Here is a 25,998-nt window from a genome sequence, read left to right on the forward strand (position 1 = left end):
CAGTCAGTCTCCAGTGTTGGAATAACAGTATAAACTAAATCTCTTTAATTATGTAAAAGCTTCATTCACCCATCACTACTTACAGGCATATGTTTCCTAAGATCTGAAAACAAATGACCAACTGGTAGTAATATATAATATATAGCTGTCAGTCTGCTGTGTCCCTACTACAAAGTCTAAGTCTGGTACAGCAACCCAAACCTGAACCTTTAGACAAGTAAAGTTAAGAAACATTAAATGTATTTCTTTACAAGTTAGTATACAGTCAATACAAGTTCCATGTTAAATTTTTAAATTATTTATCTAGAGAAAGAATGAGTACCCAGAATAGAACCTAGATCTTATCCATTAAAAATAGTTAACCAATTTAAAGTGAGCACATTAACTTCCACACACTGAGTCCTAATTGATAAATACAGTAATTATTAAACTAGGTTAATGCATCAGGAGGACATGATACACAAGTCTGTAAATGAGGCTGCACAGTGCTGCTTCTTGTTCAGGCTTTTTATAATCTCATCTACAACCTTCAATGAAGTAGTGATACTAAGATGCTTCCTGAATCCACAAAATCAACTGATGGCTTAAATGTTTTAAGAATGATAGCCAGAACAGAAATATTAGAAATAAATCAAATCTTATGTTATTTAATTATGACTGGACATGTCTTTTCACATCTTAAGAATTTTATTGTAACAAATACACTGCCTCGCCAAAAGAAAAAGTTGCCACCAAAAAAAAAAGGTTGTTGGACCTCCTTTATCTTTGATTACAGCACACATTCTCTGTATCATTGTTTCTAGAATCTTCTCCAATGTCTCCAGATTTATTTCCATCCAGTGTTGCATTCATTTTTCACCAAGATCTTGTATTGATGATGGGAGAGTCTGACCACTGCACAAAGCCTTCTCCAGCACATCCCAAAGATTCTCAATGGGGTTAAGGTCTGGACTCTGTGGTGGACAATCCATGTGTGAAAATGATGTCTCATGCTCCCTGAACCACTCTTTCACAATCTGAGCCCCATGAATCCTGACATTGTCATCTTTGAATATGATCCATTGATGGAATAACCTGGTCATTCAGTATATTCAGGTAGTCAGCTGACCTCATTCTTTGGACACATAATGTTGCTGAACCTAGACCTGAGCAACTGCAGCAACCCCAGATCATAGCACTGCGCCCACAGGCTTGTACAGTAGACACTAAGCATGATGGGTGATCACTTCATCTGCCTCTCCTCTTACCCTGATGCCCCCATCACTCTGGAACAGGGTAAATCTGGACTCATCAGACCACATGACCTTCTTCCATTGCTCCAGAGTCCAATCTTTATGCTCCCTAGCAAACTGAAGCCTTTTTTTCCAGTTAGCCTCACTGATTAGTGGTTTTCTTAAGGCTACACAGCTGTTCAGTCCCAATCCCTTGAGTTCCCTTCACACTGTACGTGTGGAAATGTTCTCACTTTCACTATTAAACATAGCCCTGGGTTCTACTGTTGTTTTTTTTCTATTTGATTTCACCAAACGTTTAAGTGATCGCCGTTCTCCATCAATCAGGATTTTTTTCCAACCACATTTCTTCCTGGAAGACGATGGTTCTCCACTATCCTTCCAGTTTTTAATAATGCGTTGGACAGTTCTTAACCCAGTTTTAGTAGTTTCTACAATCTCCTTAGATGTTTTCTCTGCTTGATGCATGCCAATGATTTGACCCTTCTCAAACAGACGACCACAGGATGCGTCTTTAGACATGGTTGTTTAAGAAATGAGAAGCTACTCATTGCATCAGTTGGGGTTAAATAACTTGTTGTCAGCTGAAAGATAATCACCCATGCAGTGATTATCCAACAGGTGTCTCATACCTCTTTGGTTAGTTAAATCCAGCTGGAGACTTTTTGGCAAGGCAGTGTATATTAGACACTTGAAATAGCATGTCCCCCTTGTGGTGAGATACTGAATATTAATATGGACAAACACTGTAGGACCCAAATGGAGTACACATGAGAAGCTATGCAAAGAAAAACAACCAAAAGTAAGACAAGTAACATCTAGGACAGGTCCTCAGGGCCACCATCATGTCACGTCACTTATTGAGGGAGGTGTCTAAACTTTTAATTTCTTTTAATTTTTTCAGATTTTTAATACAAAGCATCTGGACGCAATCAACTTCCAGGTGTCTTGAAACAGTCTACGTTGAAAAGCCTTTCTATGTTCTTAACAGACATTTTTATTCAGCTTTAGTCCTGATGGATTTGGTTTTAAAACACGTAATGGGAACAATATTCACAGCTACACAAGGACACATTTTACACATTTGATTTAGTTTCGCCAAAAAAGTATAAACAACTATTCAGCTGTACACAAACAGTCAACAAACCTTTCGCCAAAGTTTCCAGCAGCTAAACGATGTTGCAGCTATTTCTGTCTGCAGTTGCGGGTTGTTGTGTGTCTGTTTTCTTCACTGCAGAGAGGTGTGTATCAGTCACAACCAAAATGGAACAAGTCAAATTTTCCACCTGACATCTTGATGAAAACCACAGAACCACACGAGAACAAAACAACAAATGAGACCAAAGTTTATTGATCCTGCAGAGAAACCAGACCGTTGCTTTGGTGGCGAGAGCAGAGTAAAAGAAATCACAAATTAAATACAAGTTATTGTGTTAGTACGTTAGTAGAGACATAAAATAATTCAACATTGTCATTAGATTCCGTTAAAATATTTTAAACAATAAGCTAATAATGAAGGACTGAAAGTGTGGAAAACTATAAAATATACATATCATTGCAGTGAGATACAGATTTAAATTATGCTGTTATTATGATGTTAAAAAATCAGAAATACAATAAATGTAATATGTGTTAGTAAATTAATGAAGACATAAAACAAGTGGAAGTTAGAATTAATCTCTGGTAAATAGAAAGATGAGTTGAAGCAAATAGAAAGCTTTATTTATAACATGGATCTACTGTGGTCAGAGGGGCTGAGGGGACCAGTCAGAGCAGCAGCTGGACATCAGTGGGTGGACTGGTGGACTACTTCAGTGAAGAGTAGACGACCTCTGGCTCTGATGGAACCTCTGAACACAGACACACACAGTTCAGAGTAAATCAAACAGAGTTGTACGTTTACACGTTTTGTATACATGAGCAGGACCTGATCTCAGATTCTTGTATCTGTAGATCCAGTGCTGCTTTGTATAACAATAAACTGTCTGAACATTCTGCTCAAACCTCTGCACTGCATGACCCCACAAGACACCATGTAAATCAAGCCAAGCACACACCAGATATACTGCTACTTTATTTGTAGTCTTGTCTTGTGGAAACAAATATAGATTTTATTAGAGAAAAGATTTTAAGAAAACTTTTAACCAGCTTCTACATCCTATAATCATTCCACTCTATTTCTACCTGTACACTGATGTGTCTGAAACGTTCTATAATTAACAAAACACTTCAGCCGTGTTGAGTTACTCTGTGCCCTTCACACTCAGAATGGAGTTGGAGCAAATATTGATTAAACATGACTTTTAAGTTTAATTTATAGTCAACTATTACATCTATGACGAACATACAGTGTTGCCTCAGATCCTACCCCAGAAAGTTCACAACATGTTGAGGCGGTACAGAGAGCTACAGCTGTGATCGGTCCAAAATGCATTCCGTTGATTACATGTCTCAGAAGCTGGACAAGGACAGAAAGTCCTCCCGCCTGCCTCACACCATCTGTTACTCAGATGTCTTCTCTCTTTTGTCCACATCAGCCTATACTGAAGAAGTGATGCATGACTATAAATTAAGCTTTAATATTTACAGCAGTAGTTGAAACTGCAGCTATGGCAAACATTTAATTAATTTATGTACAATTAGGAGGAGATTAACTGAGGCTCTAATGGCTGCTCATGTTTCTCTTCTTAACACCTCTGGTGGAAATGTTTGTGAAACAGAGAAGTGGACGACCACAGTTTGCTGCTATTTATAAAAGCTGACACATCTCACAACAAGACACAGAACTCACACATGTACACACTAAGAGCAGCCAAAGGAGACCACACTATACTGAGAAGTGCCACTATCACACCATCTGATCAGACCACAGTTCAGTGCAGTCAGCAGGAGGAAGTGGTTTTACATGCAGAGTTCTAAAGTTCTACATTAACTAGCTGATCACAATAAAGGGGTCCATGTTGTGGCGAAGTCATCCCCGAGTGGGACGCAGAGGCAACGTTGTTGCATGGACCCCTAATAATAATAATAACAACTCTACCTCTGCTCCGTCTGATTGGTTGTTTCTTGTTCTGTGATATTTTGACGTCACTGTACGTGATGTCTTCTGGGACGTTTCCTCCAACAGCTGAAATGAACCAAAATGAACATTTGAAGAAAGAAAACTGTTGATGAAATGTGGAACTGAGTAAAATCCAGAAGTCTGTCTCACCTTCGGGTTTCCTTCGAACGCATCGTCTCACCAGGAGAATCAGAAGAACCAGAAGAACCAGAGAACAGAGAGAAGAAAGAGACAACAACACAGGGTGGAGAGGGGAGGAACCAGGAGGAGAGGAACCAGGAGGAGAGGAACCAGGAGGAGGTGTGGATGTAGGAGGAGGCGTGACGGTGGGTTTCTCTAGAATGAAGCAAAGCTAATAATGAACTGATTGTCTCATTGTTAATGTTGAAAGCTGCTGAAGAATCATCTCTGACCTCCTCACCTGTGACAGTGATCCAGCTGGATGGAGACTCTCCATGACTGATGATGTGACACTTGTAGAGGCCTTCATCAGACCTGGTAACATGGTAGATGGTCATGTGACCTGTAGACTCAGTCCTGATCAAGGAGCCATCTTTATAGAAACCAGCTGAGAGGATGGAGGGAGTGGTCTTTGTTTTACAGAGCAGAGTGACGTTATCTCCCTCCATCACAGGGAGGACAGGACTCTGCAGGATCACTGGTCCACCTCAACACAGAGACAAACTACAGCATTTCATCCATTTCCACACAGCTTCATCAATACTAACTCCACAGTCTGAGCTTACCAGAGACAGTGAGGTTGATGCTGATACTGGTTGCTCCCTCTCTGGACTCACACCAGTAAACTCCACTGTCCCTAGTGAAGACGCCACTGATGGTACAGGAAGAACCAGCTGGTTTTCCCCAGTCCTCACACTGAGTCCTCTGTCCTGTGGTGGTGTTTCTCCTCAGAGTCCATCCAGCAGAGCTGTCGTCCTCCTCACAGCTCAGAGACACAGAGTCTTCTTTAAAGACCTGAGAGCTGCTGGGACTCACAGTCAGACGAGCTGGGAGGGTTCAGATGAAACAATATGATTCATTTAATGTCTTTTCTCTGAGAGATGTTGACTGAAAGCTTTGACTCTACTGAGTAATAATGATGAGGACTGAACAGGTTTAAAGTGAATGAAGACGTTGACTAACCTTGGTTTGTTGTGCTGAACAGCAGAGAGCTCAGAACTAAAGAGAAATGACACTCAGGTTAGTTTGAGTTCAACTAAATCATCAAGAAGAGTTTCATTCATCTCTGGTTCCTCTAAGATCTCTGGTGGATCCACTGCTGAGGACTCAGTGATGTTAAAGAATCATTCAACACTAACTCCAGACAGACTTTATGTCAACTGCTGGGATTCTGAAAGTCTTCATCTGTTAAATGTTGATTGAGTTGCAATAAAACCAGGACCGTGGTGCTACAGAAATATAAATCTACACTCTACCAGGACAGAACATCACAGAACTGAGTCTAAATAAAGTTCAACATATGCAGATGGTACAAAGACACAGAAGACAGTGGAACGTATTAGTGATGACATCCACTACAGTAGAGTACGTAGGGTAAGGTACAGATGAAGAGGAACGCTAACAGCAGCAGTGCTGTTCTATGCTCAGTGCTATATAATAATGATCAGTAGAGTACAGCAGCTGGAACTCTGATGGAAGTGAACTGACTCTGTTCTGATGTTGTGTCTTGAAGTTTAATGCTCTAGTTTGAATCTAAAAGCAGAAGTTGAAGCTTCCTCATGGTTCTCCTGACTATGAACAGTGACTGTGCTGCAGGAATATTCAACAAACACACCACTTGTAGCTCAGAGCATAAAGACAGGTGTGTGTTGACTTGACAGTTCCACTGATAGAATCACTGACTGAAGCTGACCTGTTCCTTTCTGACCAGTTTCCTCTTTAAATGATTCCAGTTCCTCTTTAGACCTGCAGCTCGTCCTCATGCTGACTTGATCCTGACTAGTTTTCATGTCTCCTTCATCAGTTATCAACAGTCAAAGATTGTGGACTTACAGAGCAGACGCTGTAGAGACGTTTCCTTCATTGTCCTTCTCACTCGTCTGACCTTTTTTCATCTTTTCTCAGTGACACCAAGTAAAGCCCGCCCTCTTCCTCTGACTGGCTTCTTTCTTCTATTGGTTCAAACTCAGTCACAGATAAAGAACTTGAAGTAAATCTACATTCAAACAAATAAGACTCCAAACACCACAGAGCCTTTATGTCTCCTAGAAAACTCTTCAACTAATGAAGGAATAAAAGGAGCTAAACATGAAAAGTCCATGATGGAATAATCTATCAAATGTATGTATGAGCATAGTTTGAACATGATTAGAGCTGGACTGAGATCTTCTCTTGATCTTTTCTCTAAGGTCACATGACTGCTGACTGATTGACATGAACCATTAAACATCATTTTAATGTTGGACTTCATTTACTGTTCATACTTTAATCTGAAAAATAACTGACAAGTTTAAAAGAAGCAAAGCTGTGAAAGAATAAAACCTGAAGATAAATACTTAAACATCCAGTAAATCTACTCAGTTACTCTGAGACTCTGAAATCACGTGATTTACAAGAAGTCTGCAGCCTGAGTCGGCGCATGCGCACTCTGTCCTTCCTATCAACTCCACCCTGACGGAACCAACTCAGACTCTGCAGCCTCACAGCTCCACCCACACGTAGTAGAAACAGAAAGTTGTGGATTTACTGATCTAACGTTGCTTCTCTGATATTCTCTGAAACTCCCGGCGGACTTTAACGGAAGCAGACAGAGAACATGTCTGCTGGAAGATCTGCGTCTCTCTGCTGGACTCTGCTGTCAGTCTGTCTGCTGGCTTCTTCCTCTGCAGGTCAGCTCAGCTCTACATTATTCTCTCAGTCTTGTTCTTCGTGCCTGTATAACTTATATTTTTAAATACTATGAAATAGCACTGACAGTATTTCATTAGATATGAGGCTAAAACACTGACAGCTGAACACAAGGAGAGTCTCATTAACATATCATTTGCATATTATGTAGCCGGTGTCAACCTCTGGATCATAGAAGTGGAGCGATGACAGCTTAACAGGAAGAGAGGTTACAGAAGACGAATGAATGAATGTTCTGCATAATTAGGGGCGTGGTCGCTTTGAGTGACAGATGATGGACAGAACTTATTAAAAGAGTTAGAATTAAGGTTGATGGTACATACAAGTGTCTGTGTGAGGTTGGACAATATTAGTCTATCATGTAAAGTAACTGACGTGTCTGTGAGCAGTAAGCAGTGTTGCCAGATGGGAAATGAATCAATATTGTACTGTCACTTTAAAATGATCATATTTTGACCCAAACTATCGTATATGTACTAACAACTTGAAAAGAATGACACACGGCAGTGCATTTAAAATCAAAAGTGTTCAATGTGCATAGAACTGCAGTAACCTGCAGTTTTTAAATTTGTTAAATATTTGTTTAATGTGCAGGTGTGTATATTGTTCTGACATTACTAAAAAAAATAAACATTTGCTTATAATACTGTATTTGTTTTTTATATTTTTGTATATATATATATATATATATATATATATATACACTACTCACAAGAAGTTAGGGATATTGTTATTTACATGAGTGCTTTTCCTATTTGGTCTGAATTTTAATGAAATAAGTAAAAGTTCCCTTTGATATTACTAATAATGAATGAGAAGAAACACCATTTTCATTAGTTTAATATTTATTACCCCAAAAATTTTGACAATAACTAGGATAGCCCCAAATAACAAAAATTGACAATGTCAGTAGCGGGTGTTTCCACCATTTGCCGCAATGACAGCTTGTCAGCGACGTGTCATGCTCCTCACTAGCCTCATGATGTTGTTCTGAGGCAATGCGTTCCACTCTTCCACAAGTGCTACATGCAATTCTGCCAGGTCACGTGGGGGTGGGGTACAATCATCCAGTCTCTGCTTCAGCTGGTCCCAGATGTGCTCTATGGGGTTCAGGTCAGGGGACAATGCTGGCCATGCCATATGAGGCACTCCGACTTCCTGAAGTCGAGCAGTGACAATTCTGGCACGATGTGGTGGAGCATATCATCCATGAACAGAAAGTTGGGGGTGTGCTGGTGGAATTGGGGGATGATGATGGGTTCCATGATCTACAAGAACCAAATATGTTTTGCGCTGACTGGTGATGCCTGCCCAGACTGTTGCACCTCCTCCACCACAGCGAACTCTGGGGACCATGTTGACCTCGGCGTATCGCCAGCGTTGCAGGCGAGGTGACGACCATCATTTCTGTGCAAGGGGACCCGACCTCATCAGTGAACAGGACGGTCGACCACTGCTGCATTGTCCAGGTCATATGATCTTGTGCCCACTGTAAACGTTCACGGCGGTGTCTTGGTGTCAGTGGAATCACCTGCGGTCGCCTGGCATTCAAGCCAAAGTGGTGGAGTCGGTTGCAAATGGTTTGTCTGGAAACCCTAGTACCCCTCACATCTCGTAGATGGGCCTGCAGCTGTGTGGCAGAGTGCATAGGTCCTTAGGTACTGGTCATCGTTGCGGTCTGTCACTCGTGGGGCTCCACTCCTGGGTCTGTCACAAACTCTGCCAGTAGTTCTGTGTCTTGATGCAAGTCTGCTGATGAAACTTTGAGACACACCAAGTTCACGAGCAACATCTGACTGCCTGCCACCGACCCGAAGGTGCGCTATGGCCAGGTGGCGCTGCTCGTCCATTAAGTGACATCGTGTTTTCATGGCTGTTTGAATGATGAACTTGGAATGACTTACTGACAATTTTATACCCACAGAATGTTGAAATTGATGCCACATTGAAAATGGTTGTCTTTTAGTATTTTTTGGTATTGGCCCCAATATGTAAGGCACACTGTACACAGTGAGACCATTATGTGGAAAACACAAAATGAGGTGTGTCTATCACCCCAATACAATTGCCTCCCTATCTCAAAAATCTCTGAAGTGAAACAAACAATGTATGTATGACATCCACTGAGTCTCTCACAATATCCCTAACTTATTGTGAGTAGTGTAAATACAAATAAAAGAATTTCAAAATCAATCCATGATCGTGCCTTTTTGGTACCAGTTAAAAGTCGAGCAGCAGTGTTTTGAATCAGCTGTAGTCGAGACAGTGACATTTGACCAAGCCCAACATAAAGTGCATTGCAGTAGTCTAAACGAGTTGTGATAAAAGCATGGATTAAAACCTCGAAAGTAATGGAGAGAAAGAAATGATTTTACTTTGGCCAGGTGTCTCAGTTGGAAGAAACTGGACTTAACCACTGATTTAATCTGTGCATCCAATTTCAGATCGGTGTCAACTCGTACACCGAGGTTAGTTGCTGTCTGTGTTAAATGCTGATTTAAAGGCCCCAAATCAGCATGGACCTTGGAGACATCACTAGGCCCAAACAGCATGACCTCGGCCTTGTTACTGTTCAAGTGTAAGAAACTTATGGCCAGCCATGCCTTGAGTTCTGCCAAGCACTCTAGCAGTTGATTTGCAGAGTAGTTGTCTGTTTATTTATTTTATTAAATCTTTATTCCAGACACAATATGCGGTCCATAGCAACGACAACAAACAAGATAAAAACAGAGAGATAAAGAGACAGACACACAGATAAGGAATCAACGCTCCACATAATTTCATAAGCAGGCTATCCCACCAATGTTTTCTAAGCCTGGATAAATACCTATAGCAGCTCCTATTTGGGCTAGTCAAAGCCACAATAATGCTGTTGCCCGAGTTATCCAGGCGGCACATAAAACGATACATTAAATTTCTTAGAAGTGCTTCACAGTTGGGTACATTTAAATAAACAAAGAGTTGGCTAGCACTGTGCCACCTGGGCACCTGAAGCAACAACCTCAGTCCATCATTATAGGCCACTATGAGCCACCGCATACTGCTTTTCCTATAGCTACACCAGAGGTGAGCTGTATACATAGGTGTACAGAAAGCTCTGAAAAGGGAACATTTAACATCAACTGAGCACATACTAAACCTACGAAGGAGCATATTAGCTTGTGCATATTGCTTCGAACACTGCCTATAAATATCTCTATCATCCTGCCAATCATCAGTAAGAAAATGCCCAAGATACTTTGTCTCCTGACATATCATGAGCGGATTATCATCTAGAATAAACAAAGGAAACACTAGTCTCTTGTCCTCTTTGCTCCTGACTATCATTACATTACTCTTCTTGACATTAAATTTAATGTCATAATCCTTTCCATACTGTGAACATACCTTTAGCAAACTTTGTAGACCAGCACTGTACGGACTAAAAATAACCAGGTCATCAGCATACATTAAATGATTTACAACAGTATTTCCAACAAGACAGCCTGTGTTACATGTGTTCAGCTGTCTTGACAGGTCATCCATGTAGACATTAAACAAAATAGGAGACAAAATGCCACCTTGGCGAACACCATTTTTTGGTATTCCAAAGTATGAACTTTGGAATACCTCTGGCTGACAGTTTCAAAAATAATTTTTCATGACTGACTCTGTCAAATGCCTTAGACGCATCTATGAAACACAAAAATACAGTGGAATTTTGACTTTTATAATGGCCAACAATTTCTTTAAGAGCATAAATGCACGTCTGTACTATGTTTTCTTTTAAAACCAAATTGATTATCCATGGTTAGAATGAACATTTCTATTCTTGTTAATAAGATCCTTTCTAGCACTTTAGACAAAATACTAGCAAGGGCAATAGGTCTATAGTTATCCATGCAGTTTAGTTTCCCAATCTTATCCTGTTCCCAATCTTAGGTGTTTGATTGAGGGGCACATAAATTTGATTGTCATCAGCAGAAAAGTGGAAAGCAATGTCATGTTTCCGTGGAATTGATCCAAGAGGATCCAAGTAGAGGGAAAACAGAAGCGGGCCAAGAATAGAGCCTTGGGGCACTCCTGATCAAAGTGGCGTTGCACTGGACTCAGCTGTTCCAACATGGACACAAAAACATCAGGCAGATTTACAGGTCAGATTCCAAAGGCATCGTCAGGGATGTCTATGTGAAAGTCTGTCCAAGTGGATGTGTTCAGGTGAAGACTCCAAAACCTGTCGCCAAAGAATCCGGGTCTAAGGAGAACGGTTTCCAGGGTACCATACTGCATCGAACTGTCCGACGCCTCGTCGTCCTTGTCGTCCTCATCTTTCCGGGTCACACCATGACCATGCAAAGATCAAGTGGCAGGTGTTGCAGCGATCTGCCTGGAGGAGTGGCTGCGTGCATGTGTGCTGCTGCGTGCGTGTAACAGCAGGTGTTCTGCTCTGTGGCGCAACCTCATCAGGTGAGTGGAATTAGACTAATCGGCAGCACACATAAAAACAGCACCGTTTGGCCAGGTGCAAGGCGAAGGAGGACAGCAGAAACAGCTAAAGAAGTACTTCACAAATTAATCAGCGCATGGGATGAGGATTGAAATCAAAAGGGCTACCGGTTTTTTACCTTCATTGTTTATTGGTCAAATAAACTGAATATGCAAAAAAGTTTCAAAAAGTGTAGAGCTTTTTGAGAAGACGTTTCACCACTCACCCAAGTAGCTTCCTCAGTTCAGCTAGTTCAGAACTGAGGAAGCTACTCGGATGAGTGGTGAAACGTCTTCTCAAAAAACTCTACAGTCGAGTTGCCTTTTTTGAACCTTTTTTGGATATACCATGACCTGGATGACTGAGAACCTTCACAAACAATTAAACTGAAGATTGAGTGAAATCCTGAGTCTCGTCAAGTCCTTCCTTTTTCAAGTTTGGGAAGTCATGACGCTGTAGACAGACTTGACACCCAGGCTCTGGAATGAGCTCCCAGCTGACATGCGTCTCATCACTGACCTGGGCTTTTTCAAATCTAAACTTAAAACTTATTTATTTGGGGGATGCGGGAGAGGAGAGCTTCCGAATAGAGTTCGTCTTAACTTTTAAAGTTACGCCTATAAAATGACCATAACCATACGACAACGACCTTTTCGGGTTAAACGACTAGAAGTACCGAGGCGGCGACGGTGGAGCAACAACAGCTAACATTAGCTACGTTGGTAACTGACCTCGAGAAAACCTGGAGTAACATCACGCAAGCACTAAAAACAGCGCTCTTGCAGATCCAGACAACACTGGAAGCTGTCAAACACCAGGTGGAATTGTTTGAGGCTCATTTTATCGAGGCAGAGGGCGCACTTTCAAACCACAGTGACCGGATAACCACGCTGGAAGCTTCTGTAGAGGTACTACAATCCACCGTGCTGGACCTGGATAAGGAAAATGAAGGATTAAAAGATACATCGGATGGATATAAAAAAAAGGCAGAGGCGTATGAACCTGAGGGTCCTCGGTTTCGCCGAGGACAATGAGTGGGGACAGTGCCCCCTGAAATTTATGTCCGAGCTTCTGGTGAAAGTGCTGAACGACAAAAGCTTCACAAAGCCTCCGGAGCTGGAGCGATGTCACAGAGCTCTGATGGCCAAGACGGGCCATCTTATTTTCCTGGACTTTAGTGCTCGGCTGATGGCCAAGCGCAGCGCCTATAAGAAGGTGAAAGCACAGCTGTACGAGAGGGATATTAAGTTCAGCCTATGGTACCCTGCAACGCTCGTGGTGTACTTCAGTTGGTCCCGACACTCATTCAGCACTGCTGGGGCTGCGGAGGCATTTTTCAACCAACACCTCGGCCCAGATGTTGGAGCTCGGTCCAGCTCTGTCCGTTGAAGGCATGGACTGATCTTTCATCCACAGGGAGTCGATCTTGGATGGACTTTCACCCAGCGATCTATTATCAGTCAACAGTCTCTTTACCATTTGATTACCATTTGGCTTTTCATTTTGTTATATTTTATGCCGTGGCTCGCTGGGTATTTTTGGTTGAATTGCTATATTTTTAGGGATGTTATACTAATCATATATCAGGATTACATTTCATTCTGGTCAGAGGTCATCTGGATGGCTAATTGCACTATACAATCCCTTAATGTTAGGGGATTAAACTCACTATCTAAACGCTTGAAAGTTCTAGAATTATTAAAAAGAAAGGATGTTGATGTGGCACTCTTATCTGAGGCCACGTCTACACGTACAAAAACGATCTTTTCCCTCTCCATTTTCCCTGCCATCGTTTCAAGAATATCTGCGTCCACACAGATCCGTTTCAACACAACTGAAAACGCTACTTCATATCCAGCCCTATAGGTGGCGCTGTTTCAGTTTCAGAAATTCACCAAAAACGGAGAGGAAGAGGCGGAGCATGCGCATAAAGCTTGAGCGCTGTTTACAAATCGGCTTTAGAAGAAACCAAACTCAAGGAGAAATGATATTTTGCCCTGGTAACCCTAATAGGCTCACTATCTTCTCCAGCAGGAACATGAGCATGTAGTCCGGCATTGTTGTTGATGTTGTTATGAGACGTCTCGCGGGATATAAGAGGTGGAAAGCTGCTCGAGGGGTGTGGTGATGACATCATCGAAACGCTCTTCTCCGTTTTCGCCATCCACACGAAAACCCAAGAGGTGCGTTTGCGAATTTTTCCACCCTGGGACCCGGTTTCAGAAAAGTGCGTTTTAGGGCAATGCGTTTACAGGATTCGTGTGGACGATCGGCCAAAACGATGCAAAACATCTGCGTTTAGACCAATACGCGTTTCTGTGTGGTTTCTGTGTGAAAAAAATAAATTAAAAAATTATTTATTTGGAATGGCTTTTTACCCGGTAGTGTGGTGACACTTTTATTTTATGTTATTTTATTTTATTTTACTTTTTTATTGTTTTCATTTTTTATCTTACTTTTACTTATATTTATTGTCTCTGGTGTGTTTTTTCTAATCGTTGTTTGATCGTTTGTAAAACAACCTGTGGGTTGTTTTAAAGTGCTATATAAATAAAGTACATTTATGTTTACCTGCATCTTCGCTTTGCAAGTGTCTTCAGCAGGGTTGATGAATAATCTCTGTTGTCCATTTGGGACGGTGATTTTCAACTTTGTGGGGAACAGCAGACCAAACCAGGTGTTAGGGCAGTGGCTCAGCAGCCCTCTCGCTTGAAGGCAGCCCGATGTTTCCTCTCAGCAGCAGTGTAGTCTGGATAGATGTAGATTGGCTTGTTGTTATGTAGAACCAGGCGCCGGCTTAACGCTTTTTTCAAGACATCCGTCTTTTCTTGAAAATAGTGAAACTTAACAGCGATCGGTCGCGGGGGATCTGGGCAGCAGGCTTCTGTGAGCTCAATCAAGTGTTGGAGTATAGTCCAGACTAGAGCTGTCCCAAACGATTATTTTTCAAACGATTAATCTAGCGATTATTTTTTTGATTAGTCGACTAATCTAACGACTTAATAATTATACGACGCGTGGCTGTGGATGTGTGCCGCTGAACTGTGGGCATGTTGCAAATATACCAGCACCAGCGACCCTGCGGCCGCAACTTGAAACAGCCGCCTCCACAATGGTGGAGCCGAACATGGCCCATTCGGACTCAATGTCCCCCACCACCCCCGGGACACGGTTGAAGCTCTGCCGGAGGTGGGAGTTGAAGACCATCTTGACAGGTTCTTCCACCAGGTGTTCCCAGCAGACCCTTACTACTCGTTTGGGCCTACCAGGTCTACGTGGTGTCTTCCCCTGCCATCTGATCCAACTCACCACCAGGTGGTGATCAGTTGACAGCTCTGCTCGTCTCTTTACCCGAGTGTCGAGAACATACGGTCGCAGGTCAGATGATACGACTATAAAGTCAATCATCGACCTATGACCTAGGCCGTCATGGTGCCAAGAGCACCGATGAACAACCTTATGTTCGAACATGGTGTTAGTTATGGACAAACTGCGACTCGCGCAGAAGTCCAATAACTGAACACCGCTCTGGTTCAGATCAGGCAGGCCGTTCCTCCCAATCACGCCCCTCCAGGTCACGCTGTCGTTGCCCACATGAGCGTTGAAGTCTCCCAGGCGTAGGGAAGCAACCCTTTCGTCCATCCAGGAGAACCCCAACGTACAGGCAGATAGTCCAGGGGCAAGCAAAATGCCCACCCCGGCCTTCCGCCTCTCACCCTGAGTGACTCCAGCAAAGAAGAGAGTCCAACCCCTCTCAAGGACTTGGGTTCCAGACCCGACGCTATGTGTCGAGGTGAGGCCGACTATATCTAGTCGATAGCGCTCCACCTCTTCCACAAGCTCGGGCTCCTTCCCCGCCAGAGAGGTGACATTCCATGTCCCAAAAGCCAGCTTCCATAACCGTGGATCAGACCGCCAAGGCCCCCACCTTGGTCTGCTGCCCAATCCACAAAGCACCGGACCCTTCATGAACCTCCTGCGGGTGGTGGGCCTACAGGGAGGCGAGTCCATGTCGCCCGTTCGGGCTGGGCCCGGCCGGACCCCATGGATAAAGGCCCGGCCACCAGGCGCTCGCCCACAAGCCCCAACCCCAGGCCTGGCTCCAGGGTGGGGCCCCGGTAACCGGTCCGGGTACACTTTCTCTTGCTCTTTTTCCTCATCAAGGGTCTTCTGAACCGTTCTTAGTCTGGCCCTTTGCCTAAGACCAATCTGCCTTGGGAGACCCTACCAGGGGCAAATTGCCCCGGACAGCATAGCTCCTAGGGTCATTAGGACACTCAAACTCCTCCACCATATATATATATATATATATATATACCCGAGTGAATATGAATAAAAAAAAAGAATATGAAGATATATGGGACATAAATTTAGTGGCTGAGTTAAAGCTGACATCAGGAACCACTTCTGAAAATGGTTTGGTCCACATTAGGGCCAGCTCTGGTTGCAGTTTGGCTGAGATGTGGGCCTTATGTGGCACACATGTTGGATGCCGGATGTGGGCCTCATAAGGGCTGGAATTCTTTCAGGCATGTGGGCCAAGTGCAAGTGGGAGGTGTGCCCCAAAGTAAAGAAAATCTTCCCAATAAGGCCATCTTGTGCCAAATTTGCTCTTCAGTCTCCCCTGGGAATGTGGAATGTTGATGCTGAAGAAAAAGGCAAGCACACAACATCTCTTGTATAGTGTTTGCAGGCGTTGTTTTTTCTCACAAAACGTGAGTGTCTAGCAGGCCTTTGAGGAACTAATGGAAGGGGAACTTGAAATCAATGAACACAGAGACACCTGTGCATTATAAGAGAGCAATAAGTTTTTAGTTCATAGTGAATGCAAACTGTAGATGCAAACCAACTAGCTGATAGCATCATCAATCCATCATGGGGTCTCTATACTATTGATCGATTACCAGGTGGTTCATCAACCTTTTTTTTGTCAATAACCAATTTAATAAATCAAAATACTGGTGTTGTGTAAAATATGCCACCATGATTGGAACTAACGCGGAAACATTACACCACACAGTTTAAAAAACAAACAAACAGCCAGCTAGGTTACATGAGCATGAAAGTATACCGAGCGGTATGACGTCCCAGTGGAGGTGGTGGGTGTGGCTGGCCCAGGTGTGGTATTGTAGCTGGTGGGAGCCTGAAGAGACCTTAGCAAAATATTAGCAACATTATCTTTCATGTGTTTTTAATGTTTATACGCCCAGCAGTCAAAAACCAGGGATGTGATTGGCAAAGGACAAAAAAGCAGGAAAATGTAGAAACAAAAAGATACATTTTAATGTTTTTTTTACAGTATACACTCTGGTACCTTATACACATTAAATGAAATGTCTTTATCATTGTGACTACCTCGTCCATCAGCATAACTCTCTCTCTAGCCGAGCAGAGAACGGTTTTATCTTGTGAGTAAAGGCCAGCAGGTAAGCCTAGGTGAGATGTCTGACTGAGGACAGAGGCAGATTTACATATGACCTCCGTTAGCTGTAACGCTAAAACATACAATTTATGCTTTGCTGCTCAGAACATCTTCACGTAATCTTGAACTCACATTTGCACACCTTGTTTTTCAGCTCATGAGTTCGTCACTTCGCACTGCGTCACTTACCGGTGTGAGTTTTACTGTTGTTTACACATAAAGTGCAATGGTGCTAGTAGCAAATCTCTACTGGCTACCGTTAGCTAGTTTAGTTAAGTTAGCCTTGACAAGAATCCAATGCTACATTTGGAAAACATACTTACCGAAGTGCCCTGTGGTGGCCCTGTGGCGGTTGCTGTCGCTATTGCCGGGCATACACTGTGCGATTGTCGGCTCATTTTGAGGCGATTTGCCACTCATGCGACTATTTTTTGAATCGGGCCGAATTTCGGCTCAATCGCGTGTCGTGCTTCGTGCAGTATACGTGGGGTAACGAGGAGAGATTAACACCTCACGACGACCCACCCATCACAAATCGTGTGCTCGCAAGAAAATCAAACTTGTTTGAAATGAAGCGGTTGGTTGTAGAAGATCCTACACCCGCGACCATGACAGATCAGTCAAAGTGAGCCCCCTTGTGGCTGGCTGTAGTGGCTACAGGTCATAAGTCATAAGTCCCGCACCCTTCATAAAAGTGATACTAAAAACTCAAAGTACTCTTCAAATAAAGTTTCTCCAAACGTGTTTGTTATTTTAGGTAGTTATTATCACGATAATCCATGTCCAAGAGTCCATTTCCCCGGATAAGATGGGTTTTATTCGTTATTTGCCACTCTAAACACACTCTGACCTCCTCGAGCTTTTATTTTGGTACTTCCAGTCACCGGCATTGAATTTGCATATTAGTTAAATATTTAGTTTCACCTGAAACATTTAGATTTAACATTTAGATTTAACATTTAGATTTAGATTTAGATTTAACATGTAGATTTAACATTTAGATTTAGATTTAGATTTAACATTTAGATTTAGATTTATTTTTAACATTTAGATTTTACATTTAGATTTTACATTTAGATTTAGATTTAACATTTAGATTTAGATTTAACATTTAGATTTTACATTTAGATTTTACATTTAGATTTAGATTCAGCATTTAGATTTAACATTTAATATTTAGGTGTAACATTTAACATTTGGATTTAAATATTTAAAATATCTCTAGGTTGACAAATATTATTGTAAATGTGCAAAAAATTGACAGGCAGGTCAGGGACAAAGTTGCAGAGAAGTTTAAAGCAGGGTTAGGCTATAAAAAAGGTTTCCCAAGCTTTGAACATCTCAAGGAGCACTGTTCAATCCATCATCCGGAAATGGAAAGAGTATGGCACAACTGTCCACCTTAACTTACAGGCTGAACAAGGAGAGCATTGATCAGAGATGCAGCCAAGAGGCCCATGGTGACTCTGGACGAACTGCAATGGTCCACAGCTCAGGTGGGGGAAGCTGTCCACAGGACAACTATTGGTCGTGCACTGCACAAATCTGGCCCTTACAGAAGAGTGGCAAGAAGAAAGCCATTGTTAAAAGAAAACCACAAGAAGTGCCGAAGAATGTTTGCCAGAAGCTATGTGGGGGACACAGCAAACATCTGGAAGAAGGTGCTCTGGTCAGATGAGCCCAAAACATGGGGGTAGCAGCATCATGTTATGGGGTGCTTTTCTTCGGCAGGGCATGTGTTGGAATGGCCCAGTCAAAGTCCAGACCTAAGTCCAATTGAGAATCTGTAGCAAAATCTGAAAACAGCCGTTGACAAATGCGCTCCATCTAATCTGACTGAGCTGACTGAGGTGTTTTGCAAAGAAGAATGGGCAAAATTTGCAGTCTCTTGATGTGCCAGGCTGGTAGAGACATACCTCAAAAGACTTGCAGCTGTAATTGCAGCAAAAGGCGGTTCCACAAAGTATTGACTCAGGGGGGTTGAATACTTTTGCACACTGCACTTTTCAGTTTTTTATTTGTAACAATATGAATAAAATCATGTATAATTTTCTTTGTACTTCACAATTGTGTGCTGCATTGTGTTGGTCTTTCACATAAAATTCCAACAAAATCTATTTATGTTTGTGGTCGTAATGTGACAAAATGTGGAAAAGTGCAAGGGGTATGAATACTTTTGCAAGCCACTGTATCCTAGAGGCTTTCCTCCACTTCAATAATACAACAATTATCTCTGCACTGCCTTGACTCCAGATTTTCTGTCTTAGATGTTAACTGCTTGACTTCCTTGACAGCGATGTGAGCTGTGTCTCAGTTCAATGACCTGGTTGGATAAGTGGTTAGCCCCATCTTCCAGGCTACGTATCGATGTAGCATGTAGCTTGAGCTCCTGGTTAGCCATCTCCAGAGCTTCAGAGCGGACTATATTTATTTCTTGACATAACTCGTCGAAGAGGCTCTGTATTTTTGTGTCCTGGTCTATCGATAGTGTAGCGACCATGTCCTGTATGTTGGCCAAGGCCAACATAGCTTCCATTATGGTAGCACTAGCCAAGGTGTCTGTGGGCGCAGATCAGAAACCGTTAGTCCATCACAGATCAAAAAAAAAAAAAAAAAAAACACACTGAGGATTATCCTCACCACAACAATTCATCTACTGCTCACTTCCTGGACTCTAATGTCTCTTCTTTGGGACATGGAACAGTTGATAGTCCTCAGACTGCTCTAGACAGATGTTGAAACCATCACTCATCTACAACTGATTGTTGCTGGCTCTGTTCTTGAAGCTCATCAACAGTTAGGTCCAGAGACCAGTGTCCTCTCTTTGGTAGCTCCTCCCACTGACTGGCTGCTGCATGTTGACCTTTAACCTCTCTGCTCTGTCTTGTTTCCTTCAGAAAAGAGAGCCATCAGAGCTGATCCTGGACAGACTGTCTCTCTACCATGTAAAGCTCTGAACAACGAAACTGTCAGAGTTGTAGAGTGGAGCAGAACTGACCTGAAGGAAGATGAATATGTTCTTTTATATCGAGATGATCAGTTAGCTCCAGCACACCAGCATCCATCTTATAAGAACCGAGTGGATCTACAGGACAGACAGTTGAAGGATGGAGACGTGTCTTTGGTAGTGAAGAATGTGACGATTGCTGACAGTGGAACATACGAGTGTCGTGTTGAAACTAAATCAAATCGCAGGAAGAGAACCTTTTTGGACTCTGTCCCCATCAGCACCATCAGACTGGATGTAGTTCCACCAGGTGAGTGAGTAGAGTTGAGTTTGTGTCTTTGTCTCTGATCAGAGTTGAAGCTGAACTCTGAGTGTCCTGCTGCTGTTTCTTGAGGACAGACAGGAGTTAACAATGCTGGACATCCAGCAGACATGAGCAACCCACTGTAGCAGCTGACCTTCAACACTCAGCAAACAGCAGGACTGTATCCACAGAGGAAGGACTCAGTGGAAGCTCTTCATTTATTCCTCTGCTCATCATTTTATGACCTAACAGCTCCAACACTGTAAAACACCTCTATTAGAAACATGACTGAATATTCTGTTAACTAGTAAAATGTGTCCTGAAGAAGAAGAGAACCACTAGGACTCTGATGAAGGCCTACAGATGCTAAGTCTTCTTCAAACCACTGAGCTGTCTAACCCAGGAGTGACCTGGATGATGTGCTTTAGCTTCATCAGTGTGTACTCTGTCCAGTGTTGTTTTTGGCAGCCATTTTAGATTTAGTCTTAGTCTTTTGGATGAAAATGCTAATTAGTTTTAGTCACATTTTTGTCATTTCTATATGTGATGGTTTTAGTCTAGTTTTAGTCGACGAAAACTCAAAAAGGTTTTAGTCTAGTTTTAGTCAACGAAAACTCAAAAAGATTTTAGTCTAGTTTTAGTCAATTTCAGTTAAAACGAAAAAAAAGAAAGTATTTTCACCAATAATTACAATAATAAAGGAATGGTTTTAGACAAGTTTTCCACCCAACAGCAAATACTTTCTGATCTACTATAAGGATTATGCATTACACACAGATAAAATGGTAACAGTGTATATATAGTCATATTAATTGGTGCTGCAGTGTTAAAAGCTCTATCCATCTCCTGTTTTATTTTTTATCAAGAAAAACTGGTGCACTGCACCTTTACAAAAATAGTGCTGTCTCTTTAAGAAAGACGCTGGTCTTGAGTTGTTGTTGAAGTTTTGCTGAAAAATAAATAGAGATGAACGTTTGTCTTGCTGTTTGTTTTGGAGTTGCAACAGATAAATGTTTTATACTAACATCTAAAAAAAACTTTCAGTGGCACACGATCTACCCACACTACCTTCGTGATCTACCGTAATGAGCACCCCTGCCATAGATCATCTCGTCATTTCTGACCACGAAGGCCCTTGCTGCTGCCACTAAGGTCCATCATTTAGTGTGACTGTGACGGCAGGCGTGTTGTGCAGAATGTGCACAGATGCTGACATGATGCCATGTGGTGGGCGTGGCCAAACAAGGATAGGATGCAGCACCATTGCTGATACTTTCTAGCTTTTGATAGACAATAGGCAGAAATGTCATGCATTTTGAACGTCTGACAGACCACCCACAACATATCGTCATGAAAAAAAGGGGCGTCAACGAAATAATTTCGTCATCGTCATCGTTGACGAAAACAACACTGACTCTGCCTGATATTTAGTGTTCAACAGGGAGTCTGCAGACTGTTTCTTCAGCTTCTTCTATGTTTAATGTTCATAATATTCAGTAATCATCCTGCTTTGCTGTGGTCTTCTTGTTGACAGCAGCAACAGATGTGGATGAAATGTTGCTTCATTCAGACTCAGTGTTGGGACCATGGAGTCATTCATTGTGTTGTGTTAACACTTGGAACAGTAACAGTGATTATTATTGTTAATAACCATGTTATTGTCATAAAGCACAACAACATGTTGAGGCTTCAGTTTTAATGTTTGCTGCATTGATCTGTGTTTGACCTGAGGATGGACCAGACATGAGATGAGCTGCTGACATGAACCTTCTCTGTCTCTGTGTCCTCACAGTTTCCCAGTTTAGCTCAGTGGAAGGGTATGAGGGGGACAAGTCTGTCCTGCTGCCCTGTGAGTTTCTAGCTTCAAACCTGGACACCCCCACAGTGGAGTGGATCCGCTACGACCTCAGTCCTTCAACCGTCCACCAGCGTCAGACAGAAGGTGATGACCTGAAAAACCAAAACCAGCTTTACAGCGACCGGACATCCATGAAGACTGACGCCTTGACAACTCGAAACCTCAGCATGGCTGATGCTCTGACAGCTCGAGACCTCAGCCTGAATCTGAGGAACCTCCAACCGTCTGACAGTGGAACCTACACCTGCTCCGTCACAGACTTTAGGATTGGATACCAGAGACTGAGAGATGTACATCTGCAGGTCAAAGGTCAGCAACAAACCAGCTGCTGTAGATACAGGTCAGAGGTCAGAGGTCATGTTGTTCTTTATGTTTCTCCACAGAACGATTTCCAATCTGGACAATAGTTCTCCTGGCTCTCCTAGTTCTCCTGGTTGTTCTTGGTGTCATTGGGGGTCTTTTGTTTCATTTTCGACACTACTTCATGTCAGGTGAGTCTCTACTACTACACTACCCATAATGCTGATGGTAACATGTGTCCTGTGGAGGAGACTTGTTCCAGCTGCTGAAAGAGTTCAGAGTTCAAACAGCTGCTACAGAGAGCTGAAGAGAAACTTCCAGGTTTAGTTCCAGAAGTCAGAAACTCTTCATCAAACATGTCTGCAGCACTTTACAGGACGCTTTGACTAGTTACCAAGGAACGAGTCAGGAAGACATCAGGAACAAACGGAGACACAATCCAGCTCTAATCAGAAGCTCCTGACGTCCTCAATCAGGACCTGAGCTCTGAGCTCATGAGTCCAGGTCTCTCCCAGTCCCAGTAAAACCAGAGCAGAGGGTTAGGGTTCTTCCTCATCCATTCATCTGATTGGTTCCTCATTAGTTCCTGACTTCTTCTTTGGTAACTGCTCCAAATGTCCTGAAGAAGAAAATTGGTGTTCAGTCACAAACTAGTTTCCACTGGTTTGTGTCAGAGGTGTGACAGACGTCAGGTGAGCTCAGGTCACCTGGTTGATCCACGTCCTCAAACAAACTGAACACTGAGAGTCCTCCACCAACATGAGACACATAGACAAGGATGGACAGAGACGTCCTGTTACCAACAGAGCTGCTGCTGCTGTCTCTACAGCTGATGATGTGATTTGTTGTCCTCTCAGTCTACAAGGTCATGGTGGATTCAGGGGTGGAGTCTGTCCAGCTGACCTGCAAAACCACAGCTCACCTGCCTGGAGACGCTAAAGTGGAGTGGACGGACGGAAAAAATAGGAAGGTCCATGTGTATCAGAACTGCTCTGACCAGCTTGAAGACCAGGACCAGATTTACAGAAACAGAACGAAGATGAAGAAAAACCTGAAAACTGGAGACCTCAGTCTGACCCTGAAATACCCCAAAGAGAGAGACATCAACACCTACACCTGCACCGTCTACAACAAGAAGAGAAAGATCCTGATGAAGAAAGAAGTGGAGCTCTATGTCAAAGGTCAGTACTGTAGATACAGGTCAGAGGTCAGTACTGTAGATACAGGTCAGAGGTAAGAGGTCAGTACTGTAGATACAAGCCAGAGGTCAGAGGTCAGTACTGTAGATACAGGTCAGAGGTCAGAGGTTAGTACTGTAGATACAGGTCAGAGGTCAGAGGTTAACTGATGAACTGATGACTCTCTAACAGACTGATCAGCTGACTGACCTTAGAAATAATGTCCATGTTCTAATGAGTCCTACAGTAATCAGTCAGCTGCTGATCCAGCTGTGGTAAAGTGTGTGGGGGGGGGGGGGGGGTATCTTCCTGGACATTAATGTTGTAAACATGTTACTGATGTCACATGATTGGACAGACACCAAGACACCAAAGACAACACTGTCTCTGCTCAATGGAGAATGGGACATATTTCAGACTGGAACCAGTCAAACATGTTTCACTCCAAATATTTCTCTTCAATGTGCTCAGAGCTGCTGCTGCTGTCTCTACAGCTGATGATGGGATTTGTTGTCCTCTCAGTCCTCCAGGTGGTGGTGGATTCAGGGGAGAAGTCTGTCCAGCTGACCTGGAAAACCACAGCTCACCTGCCTGAAGACGCTAAAGTGGAGTGGATGGACAGATACAGGATGGTCCATGTGTATCAGAACGGCTCTGACCAGCTTGAGGACCAGAACCTGTTTTACAGAAACAGAACGAAGATGAATGAAGACCCGCTGAAAACTGGAGACCTCAGTCTGACCCTGATATACCCCACAGAGAGACACAGCATCTACACCTGCACCGTCTACAACAAGAAGAGAGACATCCTGATGATGAAACAAGTGAAGCTCTATGTCAGAGGTCAGTACTGTAGATACAGGTCAGAGGTCAGAGGTCAGTACTGTAGATACAGGTCAGAGGTCAGAGGTCAGTACTGTAGATACAGGTCAGAGGTCAGAGGTCAATACTGTAGATACAGGTCAGAGGTCAGAGATCAGTACTGTAGATAGAGGTCAGAGGTCAGACGTCAGTACTGTAGATACAGGTCAGAGGTCAGAGATCAGTACTGTAGATACAGGTCAGAGGTCAGAGGTCAGTACTGTAGATACAGGTCAGAGGTCAGAGGTCAATACTGTAGATACAGGTCAGAGGTCAGAGGTCAGTACTGTAGATACAGGTCAGACGTCAGTACTGTAGATACAGGTCAGTGGTCAGAGGTTAACTGATGAACTGATGACTCTCTAACAGACTGATCAGCTGACTGACCTTAGAAATAATGTCCATGTTCTAATGAGTCCTACAGTAATCAGTCAGCTGCTGATCCAGCTGTGGTAAAGTCGAGTTAGTAATTTAAATGTTCTATTTCAGTACTAAAAATGCACTTTATATGCTAATGTTATGTCATAAGTGATACTTAATATATCAGATATAATTAAGTTGTAATAAGTGTACTTGACTATAGTATTTTGAGACACCATCAATCACTTCTAATCACTGCTCTCACATCGGACAGCTAGCAAGAATCCGTTCTTTCCTCTCTTCCGCTGACTTGGAGAAGGTTGTCCATGCTTTTATATCGTCAAGACTTGACTACTGCAATGCTCTGTACGCTGGGATCAGCAAGGGAAACATCCGTACACTGCAACTCATTCAAAATGCAGCTGCCAGGCTTTTAACAGGTACTAAGAGAAGTGACCACATATCTCCAACCCTCGCCACTCTCCACTGGCTGCCCGTGAGTTTTAGAATTGATTTTAAGATTTTACTACTTGTTTTTACAGTTTTTCTCAGTTGCTAAAACACTAAAATCCATTGGCTGAAGAAAGTTCTCAGTTGCTTGAACTCATTAAGCTAACTGTTCAGTCTGTTGTCAATACCTTAAACCATTTCACATGGTTTAGCAAAACTCTGAACACATTCTCATTCTTAAAACACATTCTGCACTCTAATGCACATGTCAATCATACTGGTAAACACAAGTGGCAACAATTACATATAAAGAGAGCAGAAATGTCATTGATTGAACACAATCAGTCAAAACTGATTTCACTTGTTTCAAATGATGTGACAACCAATATAAGCCAGTTCAGAGAGCAAACAGGTTGTTGAAGGTGGGAATGAGAAAGTGTGAGAATGGACAGAAGAATTTATGTGAGAGGACGAGGACGAGTGCGTATGCGAGGTGGGGGATGAGGAGAAAGAGGAGGAGGGCAAGAAATAGAAAGAGGAGGACGAAGAGGAAGAGGAAGAGGAAGACAAAGAGTGGAAATATCCGATGAAGTTCGAGCAACAATCATAGACCATGTTGTTGTCCATGGACTGACAATGAGGGAAGCAGGACTTAGAGTGCAACCCAATTTGAGCCGATTTTCTGTGTCCAC

At 42.7% G+C, this 25,998-nt stretch overlaps 2 protein-coding genes across 2 annotated transcripts in view; one reads left to right on the forward strand and one right to left on the reverse strand.

Annotated features, from left to right (window-relative positions):
* Positions 1-3,038: 3,038 nt before the first annotated feature.
* Positions 3,039-6,236, reverse strand: LOC311492780 (high affinity immunoglobulin gamma Fc receptor I-like; the record flags this gene model as incomplete). Its single annotated transcript, XM_084551184.1, has 6 exons — positions 3,039-3,082; positions 4,273-4,359; positions 4,444-4,629; positions 4,715-4,960; positions 5,040-5,300; positions 6,167-6,236. The coding sequence occupies 6 exons, from the start codon at positions 6,234-6,236 to the stop codon at positions 3,039-3,041; spliced, it is 894 nt and encodes a 297-aa protein (XP_084407310.1).
* A 762-nt stretch (positions 6,237-6,998) lies between these two features.
* LOC311487315 (muscle M-line assembly protein unc-89-like) overlaps positions 6,999-25,998 on the forward strand; it is a 65,737-nt gene continuing 46,737 nt past the window's right edge. Inside the window, exons 1-2 of the mRNA XM_084543550.1 lie at positions 6,999-7,142; positions 19,946-20,305. Of these exons, the coding sequence (XP_084399676.1) occupies positions 7,070-7,142; positions 19,946-20,305 (433 nt within the window). The 5' untranslated portion in view covers positions 6,999-7,069. The remainder of the gene's footprint in view (positions 7,143-19,945; positions 20,306-25,998) is intronic.

This window comes from Chelon labrosus (genome assembly GCF_963514085.1).
Source record: "Chelon labrosus genome assembly, chromosome: 1".
NCBI classification, from domain to species: domain Eukaryota; kingdom Metazoa; phylum Chordata; class Actinopteri; order Mugiliformes; family Mugilidae; genus Chelon; species Chelon labrosus.